This window comes from Oryx dammah, unplaced genomic scaffold (assembly GCF_014754425.2).
Source record: "Oryx dammah isolate SB20612 unplaced genomic scaffold, SCBI_Odam_1.1 HiC_scaffold_20, whole genome shotgun sequence".
NCBI lineage: Eukaryota > Metazoa > Chordata > Mammalia > Artiodactyla > Bovidae > Oryx > Oryx dammah.
The window spans coordinates 5,295,810-5,314,622 of record NW_024070204.1 but is presented as its reverse complement, the minus strand read 5'-3'; the positions used below and the strand labels follow the sequence as shown (position 1 = coordinate 5,314,622).

The 18,813-nt window shown below is 46.2% G+C and overlaps 1 protein-coding gene across 1 annotated transcript in view; it reads right to left on the bottom strand.

Moving 5' to 3' along the window:
- Positions 1-4,302: 4,302 nt before the first annotated feature.
- The window catches only part of SRD5A1 (steroid 5 alpha-reductase 1), a 33,123-nt gene continuing 18,612 nt past the window's right edge, over positions 4,303-18,813 (bottom strand). Inside the window, exons 3-5 of the mRNA XM_040262386.1 lie at positions 14,783-14,884; positions 11,560-11,710; positions 4,303-6,374 (exon numbers count right to left, since the gene is read on the bottom strand). Coding sequence (XP_040118320.1) covers positions 6,308-6,374; positions 11,560-11,710; positions 14,783-14,884 — 320 coding nt within the window. The 3' untranslated portion in view covers positions 4,303-6,307. The remainder of the gene's footprint in view (positions 6,375-11,559; positions 11,711-14,782; positions 14,885-18,813) is intronic.

Below are 18,813 nucleotides of genomic sequence, written 5' to 3'. Positions count from 1 at the left end.
CTGTTGGTGGACAAGTGTACTGTTTCTAGTTTTTGCTATTATAAATAAAACTGCTGTGAACATTCATGTAAAAGTTTTTGTATAGATATATGCTTTTATTTCTTGAGTAAATGCCTAGGAGTGAACTGTTTGAGTCATGCAGGAAGCATATGTTTAATTTTTTAACAAACTGTAACAGTGCTTCCGAAGGTGGTTAGATCGTCCCCCATACCCACTAGCAGTTTGTGAGGGTTCCTGGGCCTCCACATCCTTGCCAAGCCTTGGCTGGTCATCCTTTTAAATTTCAGATATTCCAAGAGGTGAGTAATGGTATCTCATTGCGGCTTGACTGATGTTTTCCTAGTGACGAAAGATGGTAAGCATCTTTGCATGTGTGTTTTGCCATTTGTACATATTCTTTGGTGAAGTGGCCATTCAAATCTTCTGCCCATTAAAAAATATTTAAAATATTTATTATTGAGATTTGAGAGGCCTTGACATATCTGGATATAAAATGTCCACCGGATGTGGTTTGTAAGCCTCCATCAGCCCCCCACCCCTTCACGTTGCTGAGTCATATTTTGGTGCATGATAACCGTCCCACACATGTCCACTCATCTGTGTACGCTGATGTCACAATTAAAAAAAAAAAAATTTCCTTTTGTTCCTTCAATGAGGTTTTCTCCAGAGCTGCTTGCTTTTCAGTGACAGGGACTTTACTAAGTATCTGGTGATTCTTGGTCATCAGTTCACACCTTTGAAAAAGCACCAGAAAAGCAGAGCAGGAGCTGTCACTCAGGGGCAATACCACCCCATGAAGTTTCCCATGCAGCCCAAGGCAGAAGGGGACAACCACCACGCTACATGGGATGGTTCCTGAAGACCCAAACGTGGAGGCCCTTTTTCATAGGATGCAAGCATCTGTTTGCTCCGGCTTTCCCTGGAGAGGCCTCCCAGCCCTGCCCCCACCATGCTTCTCCCCAGGGATGGGCACAGAGCTGATTTCTGGGCTTTGTGTCCTCTTTACGGGGAGCGGGGGGAGCAGGCACTGTTACCCGTTCTGTGCAGTTAGCCCTCCACCCTCCCATCAGCTCTGCCATTTAGGGACGACCACCATCACAGCCCCAGGTGGCGCAGGTGGTAGAGAACCCACCTGCCAACGCAGGAGATGAGAGACGTGGGTTCGATCCCGGGGCCAGAAAGATCCCCTGGAGGTGGGCACGGCAACCCACTCCAATATTCTTGCCTCGAGCATCCCCATGGACAGAGGAGCCTGGCGGGCTACAGTCCACGGGGTCTCAGAGAGTCGGACACAACTGAAGTGACAGCACGCGTATCACAGCACCTCTGCTCGATTCTACCCGTCTCCACTCCCACACGTGCTGTGGATATGCTGCAATGACTCAACCTCGTTCTCCTGACGGGGCCAACCCCAACCCATAAACTCCTTCACAGGGGCTGTAGTGGGGGGTCAAAATGCGGCAGAGGGAAGTAAAAGCATATGTTCAGCTTATCATATGTAACTGGGAACTTCTAAGTGTACTCCTAAAAATATAAAACCATTCCTTGGATGCTTAGTGCTCAGTTGTGCCCCGCTCTCTGTGGCCCTTTGGATTGTACCCCGCCAGGCTCCTCAGTCCATGGAACTTTCTAGGCAACCAGAGTGGGTTGCCGTTTCCTCCTCCAGGGGATCTTCTTGACCCAGGGATCGAACCTGAATCTCCTGTGTCTCCTGCAATGCAGGTGGATTCTCTACCTGCTGAGCTACTAGGGAAGCCCCAAACCATTCCTAAGGATGCTTAAAAAAAAAGGAACTCTCCTTTGCAGATCACTATAGAAAGTAAACAAAAGAAGCTGTAAACAAGTAATAAAAGCATAAAATATGATAAAAGACAGAACATTTCAGTGTAAAAGAACATTTCAGTTAGTAAAACAATTTGAGCTTTAAGTGGCAAAGTCCATTTGTTAGGTTGGTAAAGATAACTGAAACAAAAGATTTTTAAAACTTGTAACGAGGAGACAGGCAAAGAAATGCCAGATGAACTTATCAACAAAAAGAGCTTTGTGGCCATCTTTTTATCAAAGTAGAGTTAAGGCACAGAGAAGGCAACTTCACTTTCACTTTTCACTTTCATGCATTGGAGAAGGAAATGGCAACCACTCCAGCGTTCTTGCCTGGAGAATCCCAGGGACGGGGGAGCCTGGTGGGCTGCCGTCTATGGGGTCACACAGAGTCGGAGACGACTGACGAGACTTAGCAGCAGCAGCAGCAGCAGCAGCAGAATTAAGGCAAAAAGCATTCAGCAGGTAGATTATCTTATACTGATAACAGGTACAGATTACAGAGTGAAAAACTATGAAAAACAACAGCATCAAAACACAGAGCAAGAACTGTTTGAAGTAAAATGAAAATGTGATCTGGAAGAAAACGTTGCAGAGAATGGTAACAGTATACATACTGTATCTGAATTAATCACAGAGCAAATGGCACCAATGTTTAAAATGATGTTGTATTTTATAAAAAAAGGTTTGAGGCTACAAAGGAAAACTCAGATTCCTCAAAGGAGAAAACGCACAGATAATAATCTCCAGTACACCCACATGTGGGAAAAGAACAAAAAAAAATGTTTAAATAAAATCCCCCCAAACGGTTGAAAAGTAAAAAGCACCACTGCAAAAAGACTAGTTTTCCAAAAACATTTAGATCAGGGCTTCTATGATAGTCCAGTGGTTAAGAATCCGCCTTGCAATGCGGGGGACACTGGTTCAATCCTGGCCCAGGAAGATTCCACATGCGTGCATCATGGCTCCTGAGGCCAGAGGGCCTAGAGCCTGTGCTCCCGAACAAGAGAGGCCGCAGCCATAAGAAGCGTGAGCACTGCAGCTAGGGAAAGACCGCACGGTGCAACTAGAGGCCCAGTACAACCAAGAATAAACAAATGCATAAAAAGCTGGAGTAAAACAGACAGACAAAAAAGATAAGCATTGAGAGCAACCAGTGAATAGCTATAAGATCAGGATGTCCAAGTGAACCTAGTCTTAGCCTGTCATCTCCTCTACACTGGCCGGGAAATCCTTGTCTTCCCTTTTCATCTGTGTGGAGTGAATCTGAAAATCTTAGTAAACAGAAAATGAACAAAAACAGCAAAGACATGATCCCAATGGCTAAAGCAGAAAACAGAACAATAACCACATGAGAAAATAAAAGTGATCAAAATAATAATTCTGAGTTAGGCATTTCTGTTAAGATTATGCAGACATCATAGCAATCACCTCTATTATTTAATCCTCTTCTTGAATTTCTTGCTGATATAAGCAGCAGACAACAACAGTACCAACAGCTTCAAATATTGCAAAACAAGAGCTAGTTAAGGTATCTGAGAATGGTACGTTGCGATGCTGGAGAACCTGAGAGTATCAACAACAAAAAGCTGGAATTCATAAAATAATCTTAGTAGCATGGCTGGATGAGATGGAGCAAACGCCAGGAGACAGTGAAGGGCAGGGAAGTTTGCAGTGCTGCCGTCTAATGGGGTCACCAAGAGTCCAACATGACTCAGCAACTAAACAAAAGTGTGGCTGGATGTGAGAAATACAGAGCATCAAGGTGTGGGTGTGTGTGCTCAGTCATGTTCAGCTCTTTGTGACCCCAGACTATAGCTCGCTGGGCTCCTCAGTCCATGAGGTTCTCTAGACTGACTACTGCAGTGGGCGGCCATTCCTGTCTCCAGGGGATCCTCCCGACCCAGGGACTGAAGCTGAGTCTCCTGTGTCTCCTGCACTAGCAGGTGGATTCTTCATCACTGTGAATAGCTTTCACTCATCCTGGTTCTAAAACGTATTTGGGGACATAGTCTCATTCACAAGAAAGAATAAAATATCTAAAAATAACCTTAGCAGAAATGCATAAAATTTATATAAATAATGTTACACAGCTCTACCACGAGACAGAAAATACTGGGCACTGTGAAATGTGAGGGCTTAACTGGTGGCTCAGACTGTCAAGAATCTGCCTGCAATGCAGGAGACTGGAGTTTGATTCCTGGGTCGGGAAGATCCCCTGGAGAAGGAAATGGCAACCCACTCCAGTATTCCTGCCTGGAGAATCCCATGGATGGAGGAACCTGGTGGGCTACAGCTCATAGTGTCACAGAGTCAGACACGACCGAGCAACACACACACACACACACACACACACACACGAAATGCTAATATGAGTGGGAAGGAGATTGCAGGGCTGAAACTCACGTTACCATCTGAACTTCTAGTGTGAAGAATTGTCCATACAGAAGAGTAACAAAATGACTGATCCTTCCACGGTAATTTTATTAGTCTCCTTTATTTTTATAATGAACACAATAACATCATAATTTGCTACGTTACAGTGTCTAGTAATTGGAAGACAGGCAGACGAGACAGCCCGAGATCTCTTCCTGTGTCAAACAGGGCATGCCAGTGAAGCAGGGACTGCGCGTGAAATCACCACTGAACTCCAAATTCTGGATCACTCAAAAAAGGAGCACCCACAGACGCAGAATCCCCAGCGGGCCTCTCTGCCTTTCAGACAAGCCTCTTTTTGGCCAGGTACGCCTTCCAGGACCTAGGGCCCAAATCAGTTAAGGCTTGCTCAGATTTCTGAGTTTTCCAGACGACACTCTAAATATTTACTGTTTCATAGTGTCAAGTTGTTATTCAGTCAGAAAAAGGTTCAAAGTTTATTTGATCATAAAGTTTCCCTGCAAGAGCATTCCAATTTTAGTTAAAATGAAGCGCAGAGTTTATCTGATCATAAAACTTCCCTGCAAAAGCATTCCAGTTTTAGTTAAAATGAAGGACAACCACATCAGGAAAAGCTTTTCGAAAACCCTAAGAGACTGTAACAAACCACTAACGCTGAGAATACAGTTTCTACATGAACACTCATGGGGAGGGAGCCCCTGGTGGGGAAGGTGAGCCAGGAGAAGGGGAGAGGGGTGCTGACCCGATGGGGTGCCCAGGGGCCTGGAGAGCAGGGGTCAGAGGGCGTGCTCCCTGCCAGGAGGCAGCAGCTGAAGAATGCATAAGACACCACGTTGTGCGTCTTGGAGTCCCGTCACTCAGCATGGTCAGCAACCGTAAGCGAACAGGAACTCTTTCCACTCACCCGTTCCAGTTCCCAGCTCTGCAAATGCAGAAGCAACAGAGGAGAGGAGGGGGTCTTCGCCGTGTTCATTACATTTTCACAGCAGAGACTCAACAGCCTTGCAAAGGGGAGGCTCCTTTGACATATCTGGCAATACCTAGACAATGTTATTACTGCCATTGATCTCTGTAGTTAGGAGCATCGAGAATAAGAAATTCTGCTTCAAGTTGCAGGTGTGCAATCTTGAGAAGTACTTAAAAAAAAAAGTTCCTGAAAAAAATCTAATTCTCCCTCAAAGGAGGAAGGAAAGCCATCCCAGGCCAGCAGCGCCTGGTGAGGGATGTGATGGGAGGGCTGGCCCGGGCACCTTCATGCCCCGAGACGAGGGCCACCAGAAGTCCTCCTGGGGGGGATACAGTGGCCTGCTCCTGAAGAATGCCCCTGGGCCCCTGCCTCCCAGTGAGGTCACCTGGTGGACCAGGCCAGAGCAGGTGCCAGAGGCCTTTGGTACCAGCCTCCACTGGGCCTCTCCAGGTCCAACTTCTCTGCCCGCCTAGCACCCAATTGTGAGAGACTGTGGGTACACCGTGGGTACCCAGAACTGTCTGACCTCGCGGGATGAGGGACATGAAGATAGAACATGCCTCCGGTGGGGGGAGGGGGATGTCACCTTTGACCTTAAACTCAGGCTATAGAGGTTGTGTAAGGGGTACAGAAATGTTTCAGTTCATGGACAGTGAAAGTGAAAAGTGAAAGTATCAGTCGCTCAGTCGTGTCCGACTCTGCGACCCCATGGACCATAGCCCTCCAGGCTCCTCTATCCATGAGCTTCTCCAGGAAAGAATATTGGAGTGGGTTGCCATGCCCTTGGCCAGGGGATGTTGACAGAACCCAGGTCTCCTGCACTGCAGGCGGATTCTTTCCCATTTGAGCCACCAAGCCCCACTCCACGGAAGCAGACCCCAAATCAGAGGAGTTCAGATTCCTGACCTGGTTGGTGGGCAGCGTCATACTTCAGTCTGTGATTTCAGCTTGATTAGACTGTTATTAGGCAGCTTACACATTTGCTAGGGAAAAAAATCCTAGAACAAATCTTAAATAGATGAAGTACCAGAAAAATTACAGAGACATCAGTTCATTTACATGGTCCCGAGAGAAACATCATCGAAAAGCTTCAAGTCAAAGATAATTCCACTGACGACAAACTTAAACCAAAAACGGAATCATGATTTTTCTGAATTTTGGATAATCTTCAAATTTCTCATGGTACCACCTGAAACAAGACCAAAAAATACTTTTAAAAAGTTACTTTTCTCACTAAAACATTTGACAGATGCTAACAAAATGGACAATAGTCTCATAAAGGGCTCCTGACCTTTTCAAAAGTACTAATAAAACAGTAGAAATGAACACAGCATTGATAAGGAAACATACTCCAATCAAAAAAGAGTAATAAAAATCCTGGCATCTCAGGGGCCCAGCTTGACTTTGTCGGTATCATGAATATCTAAACACACCTGATGGTACAGCACGATTTGAGAAGACGTGACGCCTATAATTCTCCTTTATATTAGCAAGGAAAGTTACAGGCATGTGATAAACACACTGACCAGGGGCTACCTTAGCAGACCCTAGAAGCAGACAGACTGGGGGAGGGCAGGGGAACCGAGCAGGTGTGTCCTGACTCTGGCTTGGTGACTCTGAGAGTTTTCTCCAGTCATCGGAGAAGAACTAGGGCCCAGGGTCTGCGGCAACAGCACACAGCTATGGGCTGGGCAACTCTCAAAACAAAATCTAGGAACATGCAACAGGGGTCATTCATAATGTGGCCCTCCACTCAAGCAAACAGGCATTTTCAGTTTTGACTATAAATGAAGTCAACCAAGGCTCACTCATTCATTGTGGAAAGGGTTGCAGCTAAGTGGATGAAGTAAAGATGAAAAAGCAATCGGACAAAATAGAGAAATAGATGGAAAAAGGGAGCTTCCCTAAGCACAGTGAAGGTTAAACAGACTGAAAACAACGATGGAAAATGATTAGCTATTATTTTCAGAGATGGCAGAAATATATGAAATAGACCTGTTATAAAGATGGCAGAAATATATGAAGACAACCACCTAGAAGTGAGTCAGTAACATCCTGTTGATTTTAGATAAATTCAACACTGTCATCCGCATGGAGTCGCGACATGGAAGACTGCCATGGTCCTTTCATGCACGCTTCTGTATCCCCAAAAGGCACATCAAGAGAAGCACCCCGAGAAGGTGGTCAGTGGATCCTGGATGAAGCATGATGTCCCCTGACACGTGTGTGTGTGTGTGTGCATGCATGTGTGTGTGTCTGCGTGCTCAGTTGTGTCTGACTCTTTGTGCCTCTGTGGACTGGCTCCTCTGTCCATGGGACTTCCCAGGCAGGAATACTGGAGTGGGTTGCCATTTCCTTCTCCAAGTGATCTTCCCCAGCCAGGGATAAAATCCACATCTCTTGCATCTCCTGCATTGGCAGGGGGACTCTTTACCACCTGAGACCCCTGGGAGACCATAGCAACCAGGAACTTCCAGATCAGTGATGGTGTCTGGAGACAAGAAGGGTTAGAGGCCATGGTAACCCTGGGCTTTTCCAGATCATCGACGTGCCTGGAGACAAGAGGGGTTACACACAGCAGCGGAGCCGAGTACACGCTCAATCCATGTGTTGACTCATGTTGGCCTGTGCTACAGTTTGAATGTGAACCCTGCAAAGTCGTGTTAAAAACCTAAGGCCCAGGGTGACGATAGTATTAGGAGGTGAGGCCTTCGGGAGGTGATGAGGGTGTAGCCTCAAGAGTGGAGTCAGTGCCCTGATTAAAGGGGCCCCAGAGCCCCTCCCTCTTCCCGCCTTATGAGTTTACAGAGAGTAAGCGCCATCCGCGACCCAGCCGAGGGCCTCCCCCAGAACTGGCCCCACTGGTGGTATCCGGATCTCAGATTTGCTGCCTCCAGAACTGGGAGAAACAGATGTCCCTTGTTTATAAGACCCTGATTTATGGCATGTTTGTTACAGCAGCCTGAACAGACTAAGACATCCTGCTCGGGATCCAGGACACAAACCAGCTGGTTCCTGAGAGCCTCCCATGGCTCAGCAGGGCAGACACCAGGCCAGGAGGGCAGGAGGTGAGTCCCTCTCCTGAACCTGCCCGGGGACTGGGGACAGTGGCCTCGGAAAGGCGAGAGTGAAGGCCAGCGGCAGTCCAAAGTCAACAAGGAGAGCCTCACCCGCACAGCCCTCGGGACAGCTCCAGGCACTGTGCGGCCCAGGAAGCTGTTCTACTTTGTTCAACCACTGAGACCTCAAATCCACCTCAAGAAAAGACTTCAAAGCAGAGGTCACCAACCTTTTTGGTACTAGGGGCTGGTTTTGTGGAAGACAGTTTGTCCACAGACCAGGTCAGGGGAATGGTTTCAGGATGCTTCAAGCACAGTATATGCATTGTGTACTTTATTTTATTATTACATCAGTGCTACCTCAGATCATCAGGCATCAGATCTTGGATGCTGGGGCCCTGCTTATGAGGAGTCTTCCAGTGGTCCAATGCTTAACACTCTGTGCTTCCACTGCAGGGGGCACGGGTTTGACCCCTGGTCAGAGAACTGAGATCCCCTAAGATGATTCATGCTGTACGGCACACACACACAGACACACACACATATATATACACACATACTTTATATCTGTGTCTTCTTGTGGTTCAGTTGCTCAGTTGTGTCTGATTCTTTGTGATCCCAGGCATGGCAGCATACCAGGCTTCCCTGGCCTTCACTACCTCCTGGCGTTTGCTCAACTCATATCCATTGAGTCGGTGATGTCATCCAACCATCTCATTCTCAATCACCCCCTTTACCTCTTGCCCTTAATCTTTCCTAGTGTCAGGATCTTTTCCAAAGAGTTGGCTCTTTGCATCAGGATGCCAAATATTGGAGCTGCAACTTCATCATCAGTCCTCCCAAAGAATATTTGGTACTGACTTCCTTTAGCATGGACTGGTTGGATCTTCTTGCAGTCCAAGGGACTCTCAAGAGTCTTCTCCAATACAGTTCAAAAGCATCAATTCTTCAGCATTTAGCCTTCTTTATGGTCTAACTCTCACATCCAATTCATGACTACTGGAAAAATCACAGCTTTGACTATACAGACCTCTGTCAGCAGATATTTCTGCTTTTAATACACTATCCAGGTTTGTCATAGCTATCCTTCCAAGGAGCAAGGGTCTTTGAATTTCATGGCTGCAGTCACTGTCCACAGTGATTTTGGAGCTCAAGAAAATAAAGTCTGTCACTGCTTCCACTTTCCCCCTTCTATTTGCCATGAACTGATGGGACAGGCTGCCACAATCTTAGTTTTCTGAATGTTGAGTTTTAAGCCAGCTTTTTCACTCTCCTCTTTCACCCTCATCAAAAGGCTCTTTAGTTCCTCTTCACTTCCTTCCATTAGAATGGTAACATCTGCCTATCTGAGGCTGTTGATATTTCTCCTAGCAATTTTGATTCCAGATTGTGATCCATCCAGCCATAGACACTTTTAAAAGGACAGGCAGCATATTTCTATTACTTTTCTCGTTCATTTTTCTACCCCTAGAATCAAAGCTTATGCGACACTTGTATCACTTCTTTGTCTTGAATTTACTACTGTCGAGGCTGAGCTGACGTCTCATTATTGCCTTTCTGCTGAATGCAGAATAACCCTGTAACCCTTTTTCATGTCTGTGTGTTTCTAGCTCATGAAAAGCTTCATGCTCCCAATCTCTCTTCCAGAAGCCTTCCTCTGCCAGGGATGGGTCACTGATGGGTGAGCAAACACTTTCCAAGTATAAACAAATCACAGATCTCTATCAACGTCTTACAAAATACACCATTGTTCCATGAATCTAATTTTTTTTAAAATTTATTTTCTAAGACGTTTGATATTTTTAGTCTAAAGAGATGATAATAAATGGTTTTAGCCAGGCCTATGGAGAGCATGGATCTTTCTGGTTCTGGGCAACATGTTTCGTAGGCCCGAGACGGCAGGGATCAACCAGCAGAGAAAACTGAGCGTCTCAGACTCCCTGCCTGTGCTCATGGCCCCGTGGGCGCTGCATCCGAGAAGGGCTGGCATGTCAGCTTCCTGGGGCTGCTGCAACACGGAGCCACAAACGTCAGGCCTGAAATGACAGCACGCCCGCTCTCACCGCCTGGGGGCCAGAAGCCCGCTGCCCAGGTGTGGGCAGGAGCACACTCCCTCCCAGGCCCCAGGGGACAGTCCATGCTGCCTCTCCCAGCTTCTGGCTGCCTCTGGGTGCCTCGGTCCGTGGCGGCATCGCTGCAGTCTCGGCCTCCAGCTTCCTGCTGTGTCTGTCTGCTGGTGGCCCTCTTTTCTCTGCGTGCCCGTCTGTGTCCAGGTTTCCCTTCTTCATCAGGACACCAGTCCTCGGGCCCGACTCCAGCGGCACCTCATCCACACAGGCTCCACTCCCAGGGTCAGGACACAAGCTGACACACGCCAAACTCCCAGCATCACTGTGGCATCTGGGGGGCTGTCCTGATGCTGAGCCGGTCTGGGAGCCCTCCTGTTGCAGGACACGTGACTTCCAACCTGCCTGAGGCTTTGTTCCCCGAGCCTCGGTTTCCCACCTGTTAGACTGGGCAGATGGCCTTCAAGATCACTTCACCTTTAGCACCCTTTGTTTTTCATGCTGACGGTCCAATGCATCACAGGCCTTTTTGGGGATCTGATAAAGGTCGAGGCCCCACACTCTGGAAAATGATGTGAAATGATGTGATTTCAGGGCATGGTAACCTGGAGCCCACTGGGGACCCCAGGCTTGGGTGGTGGGGCACACCTATGGGATGGGACTCTTGCCAGAGCACGATGCCGACTCTTCCAAATACTGCTGCCTGGTCAGCATGCCCCACTGTCATGGGTGAGTCCATAGCAGACCCTGAATCCCCTGCTAGACATTTAACTTGACCATGGAGCCCAGCCATGGAATATCAAAGATGCTCACAACAGGGTAAAGCAAACAAGGATGCTGACACATGCCTGATGATTACAGCTAGGCATTTCTTTGGACATTTGTGCTTTTCTGTTTTAATGTAGCTAAAAGTGTTAGTCACTCAGTCGTGTCTGACTCTTTGTGACCCCATGGACTGTAGCCTGCCACGCTTCTCTGTCCATGGAATTCTCCAGGCGAGAATACTGGAGTAGGTTGCCACTTTCTCCTCCGGGGGATCTTCCTGACCCAGGGATCAAAGCTGACTTTCTCGAATTGCAGGCAGATTCTTTAATGTATGAACCACCAGGAGAGCCCTTTTGTCTAGCTAACACCTGGTATAAACTGGGATTTGACAAATTAGTATGAACGCTTCTAAAATCTAACCTGAGGACTGCTCTACAGAGATCAGAGAACAAATTAAAAATGCCGAACGTGTTTTTGAACATACTTGTGATGTTGCTGAGCCCTGGTGAATAGGACACAGAAGGTGAACAAAGCAAAAGCCCAGCCTTGAATGGACCAGCTGGCGAGGGCGTAGCCGCACCACTCCACGACTTCTCCGAAGTAGTTGGCTGCAGATATGTATTCAAACAAGCCCCCTAGGAGAAAACAGAGCCAGCAGCACGTTTACTAAAAAACAATGCCTAATGAAACCTTGACTGCAGAGAGACCTGTGGATACCTGCAGAGAGAACATAAAAACCAACTCTGGAAAAATACGACCTTTACAGAACTTGCATCAACGAGACACCTCCACTAAGACCAGCTTTACTATTTCATATTGCAACTTCTGGTAGTACCTGCATGCCTGTATCAATATTCACCTGTTTATCTGACTATAAAAATGCTACGGCTTTAACATACTTTAATGTTGCTTTACTAGCTAACGAGTCAAGCTGACAAAACTTAAACAAGGCTGGGGAGCACAGACTAACGTGTTAGTCTGGCTAAGATGGTCTTCTACGAACCCCTAGACAAAAAAGGGAAGGAAATACAATTTTCAAGGCCAGATTCACTTGTGCGTTCGCTCATCAAGTCTCCCCAGATGTACCAAGTCTACACGACAGGCCAGACCTTCTTTTAAGGATTGGGGTGCTCCATGGATGAGACCGCTTTCTCCACACCTGGGCTATTATGCCCCAAGGAGGGTGCGGGGGACTCAAGGGGCAGAGCAGGGTGAGGGGGCTGGGAGTGGGGCTGGGGTGGAAGGAGCTCGGGCCAGAGACCACAGCGGTGCCCTGCAAGGATAACCCCAGGGCCACAGCTTAAGTAATTTGAGGTTCACGGGGTTTTCTGGTTATTTGTTCCGCTGTTATTTCTGTACGGTTTCCAGGAAGATGAACACGAGGATTCCAACCTGAGTGCTGCCGTTTGTGCTGTTCACCTCCATTCTTTGAGTTCTTAGCTTTACTGACTGATTAAAAAAATTTTTTTTCAGAAGCTCTATTGTTTTTTTTAACTTCTATATCTATTTAGTTCTTTTTATAGTATGCTACTCCTTTACTTATACTTTCAATCCCTTTATGGTTGAAACATTCAAGTTTTAAATTTGAAAGCTTATAATCTGTATCTGAATTCCAAGCTCTGAGGTCACTCACATCAATGAAGCCCTTGCTCATGGGGCTCTGTTCCTCATGGGCTCTGCAACTTCTGACTGTGGCCCTTCTCCCACGGTGTAGGGTCTGCTGGGCTCTCGAGGCCTGAGTGGAAGGCAGGTTCTCTGGGAATCTGGGTTTGCCTCGATCATGGGTGTGAGCCCACCACCCCCAGGACCTCAAGGATCCTAATTCATGGCTGGATGGTTTCTCAGATCAGGCAAGTGGCACGTATTTGGGCTACAAGCCAGCCTGAGGGTCAGCAGGTAGTCACCAATTTAACCAAGATGCACTTGGGGCTTTAGCCCTCACTTAGATTTTGCCCTCTGATGATCACGTCTGCTCTTGATACCATACTGATGTGCCAGGAGCCAGCATGGGGAATCCCGCCCGTGGCAAAGGTCATGAGGAAGGGGGCCTGACAAAATGCAAAGGCGGGATCAAGCCTCAGGGGTCCCCCTAGATTTTCTCGAGCATCTACTCCCAGAACCAAAATCTGTCTGCCTTACTATATTATACCTTCACCAACTCCTCGGACATTAACAGGGGCCTATCCCCCACCACCTTTTTCTGGAAAAAGTTAATTTAGAGCCTTTAGATAATAAATCTCCTGGGCATAATAAGAGTGTTTCAATCTAGAAACCCTTCTGATGGCTTTCTAGCCTGCCTGACAGGTCTGTCCGGACCTTTACAACTGCGCATGTGATTGCTCATAGTCTCCTCACTGTGAGAGGCACAGGAAGCTTAAAACATCTGAGGAATGTAGGGGCTTCCGAGGAGTCAAAATCATTAGAATAGGACTGATTGGGGATTTCAGTGTTGAGCCAATACTTGCTGCCAAGTTTTCCTATCTTTTATTTGTTGATATAGTTGGTATATAGAAAAAACAAGTAGCAACATAGATCTTTCAGTTAAGTACTTTCTTTGTTATAACCCACTGCACCTTTGTTCTATAGGGATGTAACTTTATTTAGTGCTTTGAGGGTGATACAGATTAAAGAAAAACACTTGAGGGGAAATGAGATTAACATTCATTAAGGAAGAGAGCCATAAAGTGTTAACAGGCCTCTTGGCGAGAAGATAATGTAAATCACCTGAGACCTTTTGTATACAAAATGATATACAAAAAGGGTCAGGACTGCTGCCCCTGCAGGACTCTGTATCTTCCATTATGTAAAACTTAGGGTATATAAGCACCTTTAAGTTATGGGGGTTTTTGCATAAGCTTGGGCTCCTCTGTGTTGACTCTCTTTCTCCCTCTCCCTCCCTCTCTTTTTCAGGCTGATCCCTTGGAATGCAGAGGCTCTCCAAGTCTACTTATTTGCCCGGGCTTCTAAGACCCACGCGAGAGGGAGCCCAAGGTGGGGCACCCTCCGCTATTCAAGTGGGCGCCTGTGGCCTAACAGAGACGGTGCAAGTTTCTTGTCTTGAGACTTTATTAGCTTTCCATGTAAACCAAGGAATATCAGCCTCTTTTCTTCTCTATTTTTTCACTACATTATTCTTCCCTAATCTCTCTTTAAATTTCTAATTAATCTCTCTTTAATCGCCGACTCTGTCCCCACTTCAAATTCCCTGGATCCACTGGGGCTGGACCCCGGCACGGACACATTTAAAAATTTTACTCAACATTTTAAAATGTTTTGGAAAGAGGGTCAGTTAAGGTATCAGTTCTATTCTATGGCAAGAAGGGAAGTGCTGGACACCCCTTGTAGACCATAAATTCCTACTCATATACTCTTTCCAAACACAGATATAACTAGAGTTTCCTTTCTGCTTCCATTAGTCAGAACTGGTTCTTTTATCATTTTAATAAAACAATGATTAGTCACTGCTCCTACTAGCAGTAGTGACACACTGAAAACCTGCAGCTAATGAACAGTGTATTTCAGCTATGAGCTCTGGCAAAACCAAAGCAGCGCAGCGTCACGCCATACAATCTTGGAATGCATGCTAAGTCGCTTCAGTCATGCCTGACTCTTTGCAGCCCGATGGACCGTAGCCCACCAGGCTTCTCTGTCCATGGAATTCTCCGGGCAGTCAATTTTAGAATAAATTCCCCATTTTCAGTACATACCTCTTGGTATTTTATAGCCAGTCTCCCCTGGTTTCCTGAGGTTCCTCAGGACATGATCTGAGTGGATGTTAATCAGCATGCCTATCAACCATAAGGCAGAACCTAAACAAGATAAAACATCCAAGGGTATTATGGTAACTAAGCCATAGAATTCACAAGCCCAAGTGTGAATGAACAGTAATTGTAATCCTTCACAATATCATTAGAGGTATAACATATAAGCCATGACTGATAGTAAAAATCATGGAAATAAATACTGTGCTTTATTTAGAAAGATGACTTAAAGGTGTTGCAAGATAGGGCTTTGTGTTTCTAAAAACACTACAGAATTACCCATTTAAAATAGCTTGATCTGATGGTCACAATCTATGTTTTTAGGATGACTAGAAATCTAAGGCACAAGCCTCTTTAGGAAAAGGTACTGTCATCGTCCGTGGGTCAGCCCACCAAGTTTATGTGGCGTCACAGACACTGTCTGAAGCACAGCATCCCCCTGACTCCCTCCTATGGGCAGACGTGGAGCAAGGAGTCCCCAGCATGCGCTTTACCAGGGTGGGCTGCACTCAGGACCCTTGAGGGGGTGGTTCCTAGGAGTTGAGACCTGGTCCTCATCTCTCTATAATTTTATGTAACAATTTAATGTAGATCCACATCCCTCCCCTACTCATTTCCTGCTCACTCATCATTTGGCATTTGTGGGTCTGTTCGTGTCCTCAACTCTCAACAAAATTGTCAACTGCCAGCTGCCCGGCTCTGGCTAGATATTCCACAGCATCTGAACGCTTTCTCTCCCATTCTTAAACGACTTCAGAGGTTTTTCATCAGTTAAGGGAGACTTAGTATCACACCGATGAATGTCAACAAGAAAAGTCAAAATGTCAAAACAGTGTTTGATAAAAGGAATGACTTGATTTCGTAGGACGTTCGCTTGATTGTTCTGAGATTCGAAAAGAAAAGTGGAAAGCACGTGGTGCTCAACTGTGGCATTCGACTCAAAGTCAAAGAGAGGAACACTTGGAGCAACATTATTAACTATTCATCAGTTAGTCCAGGGGCATTAAACAGGTTTCCCGGGTGAGAACAGGGACGTAAATCACGCTCAGGTCTACAGCAAGGCTTTCAGGATTTCTTTCCTAGGCAGCTTTCTTTCTAAACAGTTTGTACCAAATTTTGTTAGTAGCTTTTGTAAGTCATTTATTTCGTTTGTTGTTTAGCCACCCGGTTGTGTTCAGCTCTTTGCAACCCCATGGGCTGCAGCCTGCTAGGCTCCTCTGTCCATGGGATTTCCCAGGCAAGAATACTAGAGTGGGTTGTATTTCTTTCTCCAGGGGGATCTTTCCGACTCAGGGATCGAACCCACGTCTCCTGCATTGGCAGGCAGGTTCTTTACCACTGAGCCAACTGGGAAGCAAAAGCACTTTCTAAAGCCATTGATGTATAGTTGACTTGCTACTCTTTTTGTATTTCACTGTATCACTTTTGAAGCTCCAGAAAGCGTCACGTTCACAAAATTCCATGAGATAAGTTTCCTTTATCACCAAGGTCAGTGATAAAACTAATACTTGTGTTCATCTGAATTAAATATTTAATTTCATGGCTAGAGATCTTAAAATCTTTGTACAAACTCTTTTAGATGAACTACATTTACTCCTCTGGAAAACTTTTTGTTGGGATTTTATTATTATTCACTTATCATTTCATGGTAACTATTATAAATATAATCATTTATGCTATTTCAAAACTTCATAGAATTACAACACCTATATGCGTGCGTACTTTATGAAATGAACAGGATACGAAAAAAGTAACCCAGCTTGTTTCTCAATGACATATGCTCTCATTTTCAATTCTTCCTATTCAATCTTGGAGAATTTAAGAAGTCTATATATAGTTTACTGAATGTCTTAAACTTTAGACCAGCTTCAAAGGGTTTGCAGGGGATGAGGCCTACCTGCAGAACTACTTCAAATGACATTTAAATGCACAGGCCAAATAACTCTTTTGTTTTATTGCTGTTCATCAAAAATTTTCAAACAGTCCACCCCAGAAGCAATTTACATGAGAACCTCAAGTAGTAGTAGTGTTAGTTACTTAGTTGCTCAACTGTCTCTGACTCTGCTGACCCATGGACTGCAGCCTACCAGGCTCCTCCATCCATGGGATTCCCGAGGCACAAATACTGGAGTGGGTAGCCATGCCCTCCTCCAGGGGATCTTCTTGACTCCAGGGATCGAACCCAGGTCTCTTGAACTTCACCATCCAAGCCACCCAAATAAACATTTAAAACTGTTATCTTTTAGTTGAAAAAAATTCCCTTTCTCTGTCCTTTGTTGCCTACTTGTAGGGGCTGGTGAAACCACTACTCTGCTATGACTCGGGCTAGGTCTGATTCACTCTCTGACCCTTCCTTCCTCGAGATAAGGACCTAACTTCAGTCCTTCTCTGAACCTCAGAAGGCAGAGGCGTGGGTACAGTTCCTGGCAATGGGCCAAGCCTGTGCTTTTTCCTTCCTCTTTCTGATAACTGGGGCAGAAGAAAATCAGATAGAGAGCAGGTAAATCAAGATCGTGTTTGGGGGCAGGGAGCAAACACAACAGCTCAGTCTGGTATTTCATGGAGGCACAGATTGTGGAGCTAGCGTGGGTGTGTGCTAGGTCGCTCAGTCGTGTCCGACTCTGTGCAACCCCGTGGACTGTAGCCCACTCGGCTCCCCTGTCCATGGAGTTTCCCAGGCAAGAACACTGGAGTGGGTTGCCAGGCCCTCCTCCGGGGATCTTCCCTTCTCTGGGATTGAGCCAGCGTCTCTCGCGTCTCTGGCACTGGCAGGCGGGGTTCTGTACCACTCGTGCCATCTGGGAGTTTAAACGTTAACTTCTCTCTGTTATGACCAATTCATAGATGTGGAGAAAAACAAACAAACAAAAGAAACGGAGGGTTGCTTTGTTTCTTAATTTGTTTCTGGCTGTGCTAGGCCTTCCCTCCTGTGCGTGGCTTTCCCGAGTCGTGAGGAGCAGGGCCGGCTCTCCAGGTGCGGTGCTCTGGCTCCTCACTGTGATGGTTTCTCCTGGTGATGACCGCAGGCTCTAGGACACACCAGCTTAGCTGGTCTCAGGCAAGTGAAATCTTCCCAGATTAGGGATCAAACTTATGTCCCCTGCATTGCCAGGTGAATTCCTAACCACTGGACCACCAGGGAAGTCCTAAGGTTACTTTATATAGTTTAAAGGGCTTTAGGGCACGTTGAAAAGCTGATGGACTCTTAGTAGCTCTGTGTGCATGTGCGTGCGCTCAGGGGCTCAGTTGTGTCCAACTCACTGCAACCCCCTGAATGGGACTCTCCCCCCTCCCCCACCCCAGGCTCCTCTCTCCATGGAATTTTCCAGGCAAGAATACTGGAGCAGGTTGCCATTTCCCTCTCCAGGGGATCTTCCTGACCCAGGGATCGAACCCATGTCTCTTGCATTGGTAGGCAGATTCTTTACCACTGTACCACCTGGGAAGCCCACTAGCTACCATGGGAGTAAGCTATAACTGAATGTGCTAGAATTTCTAAACATTAGGAGGGTAAACATATAGAAATTTCCTTATAAACAAGATCCCCCAAATTACATATTTTTAACATCCTTGCAAATATTTTTGATGACTAATTTTTTTTTTTTTTTTACCATTTTTGTTTAGAAATTGTAAGGTTATAATTAGAACTGGAAAATGTACTAGGAAAGTGAAAGTGTTAGTCACTCAGCTGTGTCTGACTCTGCAATCCCAAGGACTGTGGTCTGCCAGGCTCCTCTGTCCATGGGATTCTCCAGGCAAGAATGCTGGAACAGATTGCCATTCCCTCCTCCAGGGAATCTTCCTGACTCTGGGATGGAACCCGGGTCTCCTGCATTGTGGGAAGATTCTTTACCGTCTGAGCCACAACCAGGGAAGCCCGGAAAATGTGCTACTTTATATTAATTGATAAAGATTAAAAAAAAATTTCAAAAACCTCATAAACCTCAGAGTTTAAAGTTTAACTGCCTCACTGAAGA